Consider the following 13,023-nt stretch of genomic DNA (forward strand, 5'->3'; position numbering starts at 1 on the left):
AGAGGATGTTGTGAAGGCCAAGACCACAAAAAAGAACTAGGTAAATTCATGGAGGATAGGTCTATCAATGGCTATTAGCCAGGATGGGCAGGAATGGTGTCCCTAGTCTCTGTTTGCCAGAAGCTGGGAATGAGTGACAGGGGATGGATCACTTGATGATTACCTGTTCTATTCATTCCCTCTGGGGAACCTGGTACTGGCCACTGTAGGAAGGCAGGATACTGGGCTAGATGGACCTTTGGTCTGACCCAGTAGGGCTGTTCTTATGTACTCTTTAAAAAATCCAGTTCAAGAGGGTGAAGAAAGGAAGGATCTTTGTCTGTAGCATACATGCAAGAACCCAGGCAAGAAAAATGATCAAGAATTAATAAGGTATCTTTTTTTACTTTTAGTGGGACCAGGCTCAGTAAATTTGCAGGTGTCCAGATAAATCATTGATTTTTCTGATGCAACATGTTTGTCTTACCTGCTTGTTAGGTTTGAGGTTTGCTTTCATATTTTGTTTGCTTTTTTCTCTTTTCAACATTACTGTCAATAGTGTTTCTAGTATTCTGTGAGTACAGTGGTGGTATCTTTCTTTTATTTTTTATGAGTGGTGATTGCTATTGTATTCCACTCAGTTATGCATGCGCAACATGCTTCCAGAGATGGGGAATTTGAAAAGTGTCCGTTGGTCCACACATGCGCCCTGGCTCACCTTGTGCCTTTGTCTAAGGGGATGAAGGGCAGGGTCGACTGACTGCCTCTCCAGTTCCTTCTCACTGCGCTTATTCTGAGTTGGAACCTTTAGTGTCCACAGCTTTGGCTTTGCTCTACAAAATAAGAATGATCTAGTTTGTAAATAGTTTTAGCAGTTTTAATAGTTTTAGAAGTTCAGTGTTCTCAAAACCGCATGCCTCAGCAGAGAAACGAAGACTCCATTCCGTCAATGTTCGACAGGCCTTCTTGGCCTTTACCTGCAGAGAACAAAACTAGTTAAAAAATCCCTGAGATTATTCATCGCTGTAGCTGAAAGAGTGAGAGGGCACATCATTTCTACCCAGAGAATCTCCAAATGGATCTCAGGCTTCATTCTATTCTATCAGCGATCGAACTTTCCCTCCGCTCTATCCCTCAATGGAGTAAGAGCTCCTTCCACCAGAGCGCAAGCAACAACTATGGCATCTCTTCAGGAGGTACCCCTCCTGGAAATCTGTAAAGCATCCACATGGCACTTGGTTTGTATGTTTCCAAGACACTATGCCCTGGTGCAGGACTCTTCTGCTGATGCCTTCTTTGTGATGGTGATACTCCACTCAGCTCTACCATCTATATCGGGGTGGCTAAACTGACCCTCTGAGCTGCATACGCTAATTTTCAGCAGTTCGAGAGCTGGACACGTCAACCAGAACTGGGGGCTTTGCCCCATTCCTACTGAAGCCCTAAGCCCGGGAAGCTGCTTCTTACAGGGCAGAAGCCCCAAGACCCTCTTCCCTGCAGGGCAGAAGCCCCTAGCCTGACTATTCTGCTTCAGGGCAGAAGCCCTGAGCTCCCCGCACCTCAGTCTTGTAGGTGAAGAATGGAGTAGCAGTGTAGGGGACTCTGCGAGCTACATTTTAATTGTAAGAGTTGTATGTGGCTTACATGCCGCAGTTTGGCCAGCCCGATCTATATCCTCACACCCTCTTCCTACTTAGGTACTGCTTGTCAGTGGAATACGTTAGGGAAGATCACTTGAAGAAGAAGGGGAGGTAACGGAAGGTTCTCCGAAATGTGTGATCCTTATCTGTATTACACTACCTGCCTTCTTCCCCTTCCGCTTTGGATCCTACCTGATTTATGGTACAGAAGGAACTGTGGAGAGGTAGTTGGTCTGCCCCACCCTTTATTCCTTCGGACTGAGGCATGAGGTGAGCCAGTGTGCACACGCAGACCATCTGATGCTACTTTCAACTTCTCCAGCGCCAGATGCATGGTGTGCATGCGTAACCCTCAGTGAAATACAAATAGGGATCACACATCTTGTAGAACCTCCAATTACAGGTAAGTAACCTCCCTACTTCAGTTCTACAAATAGTTTAACCCATATCTGTCATCTATATCTTGTTTGTTTAAACTTTGCACTGTAGCTCAGCGATGAATTTTCTTGCTTTTCTCTTCACCTGTCTTCTGGAGACTTAGTTGGTTATTTGATTGTTTTCATTTTTTAAAAAGCATCAACATTAATGTTTAATTCTATTAGTTGATTTTTGTTAAGATGACCAGAAGATTTTGGCTGCTGGCAATGAGTTGCCAATTCCACAAAGGACTTAAGTATATTTAACAGGGGACTTAAGCACGGGCTTATGTCCTTTTAAAAAGAATAAGACTTAAGATATGCTTAAATAAATCACATGCATACATATTTTGCTAAATTGGGGCCTGAAAAATGTATTCTGTTTTTGTTTATGTATGTTGGGTCCTATTGTCCTTTTTGTGTGTGTGTGTGTGTGTGTGTGTGTGTGTGTATTTGGAGGACTAAGAGAAAGGAGAAAAGTTCTTTTTCATATCTTAAAAATATTTCTGTAAATTAAAGTTGTGACCTACACTTAAAAATTGGGAAACTGCAACAAATTTTATTTGTTGACACTGTAGTTTAAGTTGTACAATGACCTTTTCACTTTCCGAACTGTTTCCCACGTCAAGTTCCCATGTACTGGACTCATGATTTGGCATTGGGCATGATCAAGTTACCTTTGCTGTTTATTTGGTGCCTATATTATTGAGGAGTGCAACTAAATTGCAAAGTTCATGATGTTTTTCCCAAAGAGTTTATGCTAAAGTTAAAACAAAATAAATAGTTTGTGTTCTAGTTACTTAAATTAACTACATTGATCTCTTTCCCTCTGATTTAATCTCCACGCCTCCAAGACTAGAGTTTACACATGGCCATAATTTTATGGGAATGTCCCAATTTTGACTTAACTACTTAGCATCTTATAGGGTGCTCAAACTTGACAATAATTGCAGGTTAAAAAATCCCCAATCTTTTCACAATGTAACTTAGGATATCTGGGAAAATGACTAAATGACTGGTCTTCATGAGGCTGTGGATGACCTAATGCTTATTATAGTTCTTGCCAGCAGTGCTTTAAACAGTGGAACCTGTTTTGAGTCTCCCCCATGTAGCTAGTGGAGAATTATCCTTTGCTTTACCAGTGCATACCATTTCCCTGGTGCCCCCTAAGGTGCATCAGTGTGAAGCTGACGGGGATCATGACTTTCATTCTGTTGCTGCCATTCTTGCGACTGTTTCTGTAAGCGTAGGATTTTAATAGAGGCTGGATTTCTGCAGGCCTCCTTACCCCCCATGCTGACATGCTTACTAAAATAGTTTTATTATAGGCTATCCTCAATTCATTTAATGAGAAAAGCATGTTAAGACCTCTGCTACAAGTAATTCTGCTAAAAGTGACCAGGCACTACTTTATTGAATATATTAAAATGGCTTTTGTTTACAGATTTTTATGATTCTGGGTTGATTTTGTTTTTAAACTAACATGCATTACAAGTAAAACACACAGAGTGCAAACAGTTGAGGTTGTAAAAACAGAATAAATTGCACAGTGCCTGTAACATAAAATAAACTAAGCAAGAACCAAGAAAAAGCAAATCTCTTAATGAGAATTCATGAACTTTCTTATTTCATCATAATTGAATTTGAAATATTTCTTATTAGTATTAAATGGAAACTGAAGGATGTTTAATTGCAAAATACAACAAATGTCACTTGTTCTAATAAAACTGCACAGATTTGCAAGCTAGCAGCAGAAACTTATGGTTGTAAGTGGATTATCTGAGAGCTGTTTGTAGTATAAGATGACTTAACTTTCAGTGGGCTAGATCTTATTTTATATCATATAAATTTCAGGGATGAGGAACACTTAGCATAGCTCCACACTGATCTAATGGTGCAACACCCTCCTTTAGAAAATTCAACTCATTTGCACAACAAGTAATCCTAGATACACCGAAGGAAATTTGATTCACTATTTGACAGTGACATACATCCGCTCTGGCTGGTGAATGATGGCCAAGAGCATCTGGGCTTGCTGCTCACAGAGAGAGAAGGCTTCTTTCAAAGACTGATGCCTACTTCTCTGTTTAGAGAGGGAACAGTCTCACTGGTATGCATGAAACTGATGCTTGAGGTAACTGATCTTACAATTACTGGCTTGTGTCCAGTCACTCAGTTCTAAGAAGGTAATTGAGAAACTAGTTAAAAGGTGTCTCAGGCTACATGTGTTCTCAGCTAACCTGGTTATATGTCAATATGAGTGGTGCTTCTATATATGATTAACTGCCAAACTTGTTCTGCTCTAATTCTTTGCTGCACTTAACGCTGGTTACTGTGAAGTTCTGCTCAGAAACCTGGCAGGAGTAAACACAGCATGGTGGTTCTGTTCCTTATGGATGAATAGTACCCAGGGTGTTTGTGGTAGGCAGCAGCACCTTTGCTTGTGGAACTCTTCTCTATAGAGTTCTGCAAAGCTTCATTCTTTCCCTGCATTCTTCAACATCTATCTCTAAACCAGCAATGCATGTTTTGAAATGCAGGAAAGAGATAGCTGGGTATCTCTTATTACAGCACCTGGATGAAAAGTAGATGCCTAATCTGAGGCAAGATGGCAATGATGCTTATGCATAAAAGGAAACAGTCTTTTTTTAAAAAATCAGCCAAAAAAACATCACCTTCAAGAGAGCATGTCTGAACCACCATTCTTCAAGTGGTTTATAGCCTAGAAAAAAATCTTGCTGAATTTTAGATACCCAGAGAGCAACAGCACCCAAAATGACTCCCAGCTTTCCAAGAGACTTTGGCCTATCTTGTCAGAGGTAAAATGAGTCAGTGACGTATGTATTTATGACCTCCAGATTTGAGGTGTTATACCTTAAAATGCAACTAGTGACTGTAAAGCAAACTCCACCTGATGAAGCATGCAGCCCGCAACTTGTCTGCTGAACAGCACACTTCATTCAGAACGCATCCTTCCAGTGCTTCCATCACTTCACTGGCTACCTGTTGAGTATCTGATCAAGTTTAGAAACCGTGGGGTGAAATTCTGGGGAGAGCTACAAGGAGGTACAGCATCAAACTTGCAGCCTGAGGGAGTGGGATTAAGGTGGCATTGATATGAAATTATTATAGTACAGTTAAGATAGAAAAAGTCCATTCTTGTTCGTTAAAGTAGGGATAAAAGAAACATCTAGGTTATGTTTTTGGTTTCTGATCTAGAGCAGAGTAAATGTTTTAAGATGTTCCACTGCGGTAGTGATGAACCTGATAGCAATATCTGATGGGACAGATGTAATCAATGGGACTTCTCACTAGGCCAGGGGTTCTCAAACTGGGGGTTGGGACCCCTCGGGGGGACGCGAGCTGTCAGCCTTCACCCTAAATCCCGCTTTGCCTCCAGCACTTACAATGGTGTAAAATATATAAAAAGGTGTTTTAATTTATAAGGGGGGTCGTACTCCAAGGCCTACCATGTGAAAGGGGTCACCGTATGAAAGTTTGAGAACCACTGCACTAGGCCATATTCGAGACTGGTTTTGTCTTTTATTTCAGTCAACAGAGAGAACCTGAATGGTTCGGAGATGTAACATGAGAAGAGGAAATGTGTCTGTTAAATGTTTTCAGCGCACAGTGGGCCTAAAGTTTCATATTTCATTAGTGTTTTTGGTTGCCTCAATTTTTGGATGCTTAAACTGTCACCTTAAAGAAGCCAGGTTTTCAGAATTGCTGAGTGCTTGCACTTTAAAAATCAGGCTCCTTTAGGTGTCTCAAGCTGGGCACCCAACATTGAAATTTAGTCCTATATGAGTAATATTTTTCTCCCTCTCATGCACCTGCACTGGTCCTTCACTATTTTTTGCTGTGTTGATAGTGTCTACTGTTTAAAAGGACATTATTGGCTTAAAGTGATATGCATTTACTTGCTATTATATGGGTTACATAATGAGAGGTCAGAGGAAAAATCATATTTTTTTGTTTGTGACTTTGTACCTCTAACAGCACTCTTGTGTACAGTCAACTTAATCTTTCCCCTTGTACAGCCATTCTGTTAGTTTTCATTGTGTGTGTGTGTGTGTGTGTATGTGTTTCAGTCAGCAATAAGGAGAGAGGAAAAGAATAAAAATGTGTTCTGTAAAGCCACAACCATTGTCAGGAGGATTTGGGGCCAGTGTAATTAGAGTGACTAGATTGCAACAGTAAAATGTCAGGACACATTGGGGCTCTGTCAGCTCTGCTCCTGCTCTACTGGGGCCCCCTTGCCCTCACATCCTACCTCAGCCCCCCCCCCCGCCTGCTGCTGTCTTGCAGTGTCCCTGCCTGCTGCCTGCCGCTCACATCCTCACTCCCCTGCCATGCTGCCCCCCACAAGGAGACAATACAAGTGATTGATCCCTTCAATGGGTTTTGGGGCGGGCCCACAGAGAGTCCTGGCTTTCCCTTAACACACCCTTCCCTTCCCCTCTCCCTTAGCCATGTCCCCTCGTGGTGTCCTTGAGCTCTGTATGGATTTGAGCAGGCTATATTGCTGAGGTGGCCAAACATACTGACCTCCAAGCCGCATATGACAATCTTCAAAAACTTGAGAGATGGGGCGTGCCTGTCGGGGTTTCAGCAGCTGCGCACCATGGGGTAGAAGCCCCAAACCCCCTCTCTCTGATGGGCAGAAGCCTCTACCCCACCATCCTGCTGCAAGACTGAGATCCTGAGCACCACCCTGAGTCTGGTAGGTGGAGAATGGGGGAGGGGAGCTGTTGGGGGGACTCTGTGAGCTACACTTTAATGTTAAGAGCCACAAGTGGCTTGCAAGCCACAGTTTGGCCACCTCTTCTATAACGTTTCCAAATCACAGTATACTCTGGGAACCTAATCATGGTAGCAGGTTACACAGTCTTTCCTTGGGTAGTATCAGGATTTGGCCCTAAATATCTTGAGTTAGTTGCACAAGCCAAACCCACAGAGCAAATCCCTACTACCGACAAGCACACCCCAGCCTGTGCCCAGAGGTCTGGGCAGAGGGTTAAAAATATTTACCTTCACTGGGGAGGACTTTCTAGGATTAGGTAAGGACCCCTCCACTTGTAACTTCTGAGCTCACCTTTTCAGTGTGGTGATTTGTCTTTCATCACAAACCTCGTGTTCCGCCTAGGCTGGGGAATTAACTAGAGGCTGAGGCAGCATCCACCCCTGAAACTTGAGATTCTACCCTCGTTTACACCAGTGCAAATCTGGAGTGATTCCACTGAGGCCAGAGTAATAACTGAAGCATCCTTGAAGCCCTCCCTCTGGAATGCAGCATTCAGAAGGAGACAGCAGGAATTTGCTGGTCAGCCGTGAATATGGAGTCTCCTGTTGTGGTAAAATAATTCTAGGGACAGGGCTGATTTCGGAAAACTCTGGCTCCCTTTAGAGCAACCACATGTGTCCAGAGAGGCAGCGTCTGGATCCCCCTTGGAGTAGTCGAGGCCATGTGATTTGTGTGCCTTAGGAATGGCTGGGGTCGGGGACTTGGGGCTAACAGTAAAGCTGCTGTGTGCGGGGTGCTCGTGCTGTGCTGAGTCAGGTGCATGCCCCCCCAAGTGCAGCCTCTGCTCGCCAGTGTGGGTAAGTGACCTGGGCAGCAGCTTGCGGCCTGCCCTGGGTGGAATCAGCACATGCAGGGCTGCAGCAGCAGCCTCTGCAGCCCTGCCCCCAGTATGGTTGGGCGCCTCTTCTCCTAGGTTCAACAGTGAGTTAGGTTGGCCAGTCTGTGCACCCTGACGGTAGGAATGCAACTATAACCTCGGTGGGGCATTTTCTTCCCCCCCTCCTGATGCAAAAACAGTGGGGAAAGAAAAGCTTGGAAACGGCTTCTGGCAGCCTCCCCCATTGAACATGGAGCCATGTCTCATTTCAGAGCCAGCGGTTCTAGCCCTTCCACTGCATCCACGGAGGCAGCCTCTGTCTGGCTCTGGGTGTGAGCTGCCCTGCCCAGCCCTTCTTGGGGCACCCCGAATGCAGAGGGGTCCTGCTCCAGGGCTGTCACTCAGCCCTGGGTGCTGAGCCATTGGAACACTCCAGCCCGGGGGCTGGGCCAGGGGTCAGCAGCCCTCTGGGCTCAGTTGGCTGGGGTGGGTTTTCCTCTCTGTTGTGGCCACAGAGTGAGTCTTCCTGATGGCAGAGATTTCTGAGGGTGCTGCCCCTGCCCTTAAAATAAATGGGGGACTTCAGTTCTCTTTGGATTGGATCCCAAAGCTTGTTCACCAAGAGCTGGTTTGAATCTGGCGCAGCGCTAAACCTGGTCACAAAGCGCTGGTAGGTGACAGCTGAATTGAAGTTCGACTTTTTTGTTCCCAGCCTCAAGGAAAGGCATGCCTTTCCCATGTCTCCAGTCTGCTCAGTGATAGCCAGGAGTCAGCACTCTGGGGGTATGCTGGGTTGGGGGGGGGGGAGACCCTCCACCAGCCTCCTCATCCTCATACCTGCCTGCTGCTTGCCTCCTCACTCCTTCGCCAGAGGCCCCCCCCACCTGCCATGAAACCCCCACACTCCACCTGCCTCCTCACCTTCCCCTGGCTGCCTGCCACGCGCCTCCTCACTTCACAGCCTGCCGCTCGCCTCCTTACCTGAATATTGGGACCAACTGCATTCTGATCGTACATCAATTGGGATGTGGGACAAAAGGTAAAATTTTGGAACGTCTGGTCACCCTAAACGTAGTAGCTGAATCTACTAATTTTTGTCTGTTAAGTAGCTTTAGTGTCCCTTTAAAACTTCTCATCTGATTCTGTTTGATGAGTAGCCAGTTTTCATTTTATAACCTGTTAAATCTGTTTCTTCTGGTCGTCTCTTCCTCCTTTCACTTTCTCTCACTTCCTGGCTGATGGCCTAATGTGTTTGCCCTTGCCTCTTGCTTCAGGTCCTGGTATAATTTGTCTGCTTGTCACTTTAATAGTGTTTAGTACCTCAGTTTTGTTCAGATCTCTTCAGTGATAAAATGACTGTTTTATGGGATATCGGTAGACATTGGGCCTCCATTGCTTTGCCCTTGTGTAGTTACTTACACCCGAGAAAAGTGAATATAAAATACACCAGTTCAGAAAGGTAAGATTGCAGATCTGAAGTAATTGGGAGACAGTTATTCTGTGAATTTCCTGGGGCTTTGTATCTGGCCATTAACACATTGCCATAAAAATAACATTTATGTAGTTCACTTCCTACAAGGTTCCAAAGTGCTCAGCAAAATTTACAGAATAGTGAATTATATCAGAAACTTGGCTCTATGACTATGTATTTTTTGGGGAAAAAGGAAAAATTCCCAAGGCATATTGGATGGAAACCTAACAAAGTACTTACAAACCTTTATTATTTTATAGTCTGACCCTAACTCTCATCCTAGTACTGTGCATTGTTTTCTCTGGAAGCTTTCTACAAATGTACAAAACAGTGCATTTTTAACATTGCTTTATCTGTCTCTGTTTTGAGGATAATGAATGCTGTAAAATAAAGTAGAAATGAGTAGTTTAAATTTCAGAAATAATCTAAAGCTCTTTTGATGGCTGTTTAAACTGGCAGAAGAAAGTGTTGCTCTGATGCCAGTGAAATAAAACCATTCTTTTGAGAAAGCAGATCAAAACTTTTTCCAGCAGTACAGTACATGAAATGTTACATGTACGTGGAAAATATCATGACCTGCACAACAAAATGTCTGAGAGCAGGAAATCAGGTTTATTTTCATATACTTAAAATGAGAAATAAAACATCCAAGTGGAAAAAAAAATCAGGTGGTATGTGTCCCAGACCTCCTAAATGTAATATAGCACCATGAAGATCTTTTTATCCTCTCCAACAAAACTGCTACAATCCTACAGAAAAGTTGCTTGTGGTCTATTTATCAAAATCCATGTCAGGATATTTGATATTGGTATTTTCAGTCTCTGCACATTTTATCGATCTCTCTGAATCTCTGCATGTGTTTGTTAGCCACTAATATGAAGAGGAATGCAGTTCTTGCGTGTTGCACCCATAGCTGAAGCCTATAACTGTGGACACAAAATAGAATACTTGTTCTCCTTTCTGTAAGATGTTTGGCAGGGTTGTAGGAAACTTTGACTGGTACATCAGACTAACGACAACAGATTCCAAAGGGAAAAATCCTTGGACTTTTAGAATATGAACTTCCCTACCCTCTTCCTTTCCCCATGGCCACAAATCTGGCACCTTAGGTTTTGCCGTTTACCCTGGGCAGGGGTAGACTCTGTAGTAGCCACCTAGCCCAACCATTTACACACACATCCGCAGGTACTTGCATTTATACTGAGGGCTTAGGGCTTCCTCCAATTAGTCAAGTTCCTATTGGCCCCTGATGATCAGTGACTTGTGCTCTTTAATTGTCATGACCCATCACCTAAACCTTGATCCAGTCCCAAATTAAGTTGCCTTGCATGTTGGTATTCATGATAAAGGTAATTTGTGATGGCTGAGCTGCTCCCATGGCACACCATATATCCCCTGAAAAGCATATGCGAATACTGTCAATATGTGCTGTTCTTACCATGCTTGAAAGGGTATTGTTACACTTATTAAATAGTGACCTGTAGTGTTCCTGCTTGTAAAGGTTTGTGCATTGGCCTGCTAAACCCAGGGTTGTGAGTTCATCCTTGACGGGGCCATTTAGGGATCTGGGGCAAAAATCTGTCTGGGGATTGGGCCTGCTTTGAAGCAGGGGTTTAGACTAGATGACCTCCTGAGGTCCCTTCCAACCCTGACATTCTATGATTCTATAAACTCTAATTTGTGCACATTATCTCATAATTACTCTGTTTGGAATTATGGTCTGTCAGTTGCATTGCTCTCTCTATCCTAGATTTGTGTGTGTATATACAGTCTGTAGACACTTTTTTATAGATTGTGACAGTAATTGACTGGTAGCCCTTCTGCCAGAAAAGTTTTTTGCATTTAATTTAATGTCAGAAACCTTGGATGGTTGCTACTTTATTCTTTTTTTTTAAAAAAAAAAGGAAGGGGGGAACATTGAGTGGTGTCAGTTACATGAGCATCCTTACCATTTTTGTTCAGATGGTTTCAGTTAAAACTGGGAGCTGCGCTTTGATTCCAGTTATGCTGATGTAAATGAGATCACAATGTGGTTCAGTGACTGAAATAGCTTAACTTGATTCAATATTAATTCTTTTAATAGTATTGGACCTTTTTGGCAGCTTTTGCTCTAACTAAGGTTTTAAGTTTTGAAACCAAAAGGTAGCTTCGAAATAATAAACATTATTTAAAAAATTGGCTGTATTGAGTCGCATGGAAGTAATCCCATTTTGCAATTGTGTTGACATTACAAAATGTGACATCTGCTTTTTCTGGTTTAATATATTAGTAGAACTCTGCAATTCTTCTCTTTATAAAACTGTCATTAGGGAAAGAGGAGTCAGGATAGTGAAGATTGTAATAGCACAACTACTTGACATAACTGTGTCAGTTGACCAGTTTTGCTTTCTGAAAGAGTGGCATGTAGTTAAGGGAATAGTGGAGTGAGATTCTGAAATGCTGTGGACATTAGAAACCTTTTGGAATTATTTTGTTCTCCAATCTGGCAGTCAACTGACTGCTTTTTTTCCAGTCCCATTTCCATAGAATCTGTGATTGGATCCATGGATAAGACTAAAGGGAGGTATAGGAAAGGATTGCTATTACCATGCTGCTACCTAATTTACAGCAATTATGTGCCCATTTCAATAGAAATGTTTATTGGGAGTTGAGCTTGGGCAATTCTGTTCCTGTACTTTTTTCCCCCATGGAAATAAATACATGGCTGGGGAAAATAAGGGACCAGTTTCAAAATATTAATGGAAATCTCAATTTCTGCATATTCTAATCCACTAATCTGGACAGAAGTGGTGGTGTTCCTTCCTAAGGACTCAGTTCAAAGCCCATTGAAGACAACAGTAAGACTCCCAGTGACTTCAGTGAGCTTTGGATCAGCCCCAGAATGAAAAGCAACACGACCAAGAATCTTGTTGTTGAGATTCTGTTTCCCTTTCTCCTTTAATATTGTCCATAATCTTGGTTCTGCCTTAGGTATAGCCAGAACTGAACATTCCTTCTCAAAGAAATCTCCAAAAGTATAGCATGTGTGTTTTTTTTTTTCTTTTCCCTGGGATGTTGAAGCACCTACATTAAAGTTAGGAGAAGCTGTAGGTACTCAGTGTGTGTCGATATTAGGCTGTTGATTTACAGTGATGGAGAAAGCAAAACGGTAAGGAAAGAATTTTCATCTGTGGAGAATGGTCATAACACATAGTTGTGGGACTCTTCTTTTTTCCTTTATTCAATAACTGTGAATTGAAAATATGATGCAAAATTAAATTTTCTCTAATTTTAAAGAGGCTTTTGTTGCTGAAATAGACTTTCATTTTGTTTCCATATTGTTTTTTTCCTGTAGAGCGGGAAGCCACCAATTAAGGATATGTTCACAGAACTCAAGGATGGAAGGAAGCTCTTGGATCTTCTAGAAGGACTCACAGGAAATCCATTGGTAAGAAAAGTATTAATTAGTGATTGTGACGGAAGCTAATCATCTGACCTCTACTTTTTAAATACAAACATCCCAGTATGTAGTGCATGTAACTTTGGGCCTGATCTAAAGCCCATTGAAGTTGTAAGGCATCACAAAAGGGACAGTTTTCATGCTTTGATACCCACTTGTGACACTCCATGTTAAGCTTTATGATCCTGCAATTGGTTCTGCAGCAATAGGGCTCCACACAGGCCTGCTTCATGAGTCAGATTGTGATAGGTCAGGGGAAATGGAGTGGCCAGTATTGTCAAGGGTTGCTTTGCATTTTAAGTTCTCTCTGCCGCTACCCAAAGTAGGGCATGAAAAAAGAGGAAGTGCGGCCTGTCCCCAGTGCTCAAGGCCTCAGTTGTCTTCTGGGTGCCAAAACAACAAATTGCCTCTTATTCCTTCCAGGAGCCAATAACTCCTGCTGCTCTGTCAAACTTCC

General features: G+C 42.9%; 1 protein-coding gene across 9 annotated transcripts in view; it reads left to right on the forward strand.

Moving 5' to 3' along the window:
* The window catches only part of UTRN (utrophin), a 638,628-nt gene that overhangs the window by 107,943 nt on the left and 517,662 nt on the right, over window positions 1–13,023 (forward strand). For all 9 annotated transcript variants that reach the window (XM_030556487.1, XM_030556489.1, XM_030556490.1 and 6 more), the window contains one exon: window positions 12,462–12,554. In XM_030556487.1, the coding sequence (XP_030412347.1) occupies window positions 12,462–12,554 (93 nt within the window). The remainder of the gene's footprint in view (window positions 1–12,461; window positions 12,555–13,023) is intronic.

This window comes from Gopherus evgoodei, chromosome 3 (genome assembly GCF_007399415.2).
Source record: "Gopherus evgoodei ecotype Sinaloan lineage chromosome 3, rGopEvg1_v1.p, whole genome shotgun sequence".
Classification (NCBI taxonomy): domain Eukaryota; kingdom Metazoa; phylum Chordata; order Testudines; family Testudinidae; genus Gopherus; species Gopherus evgoodei.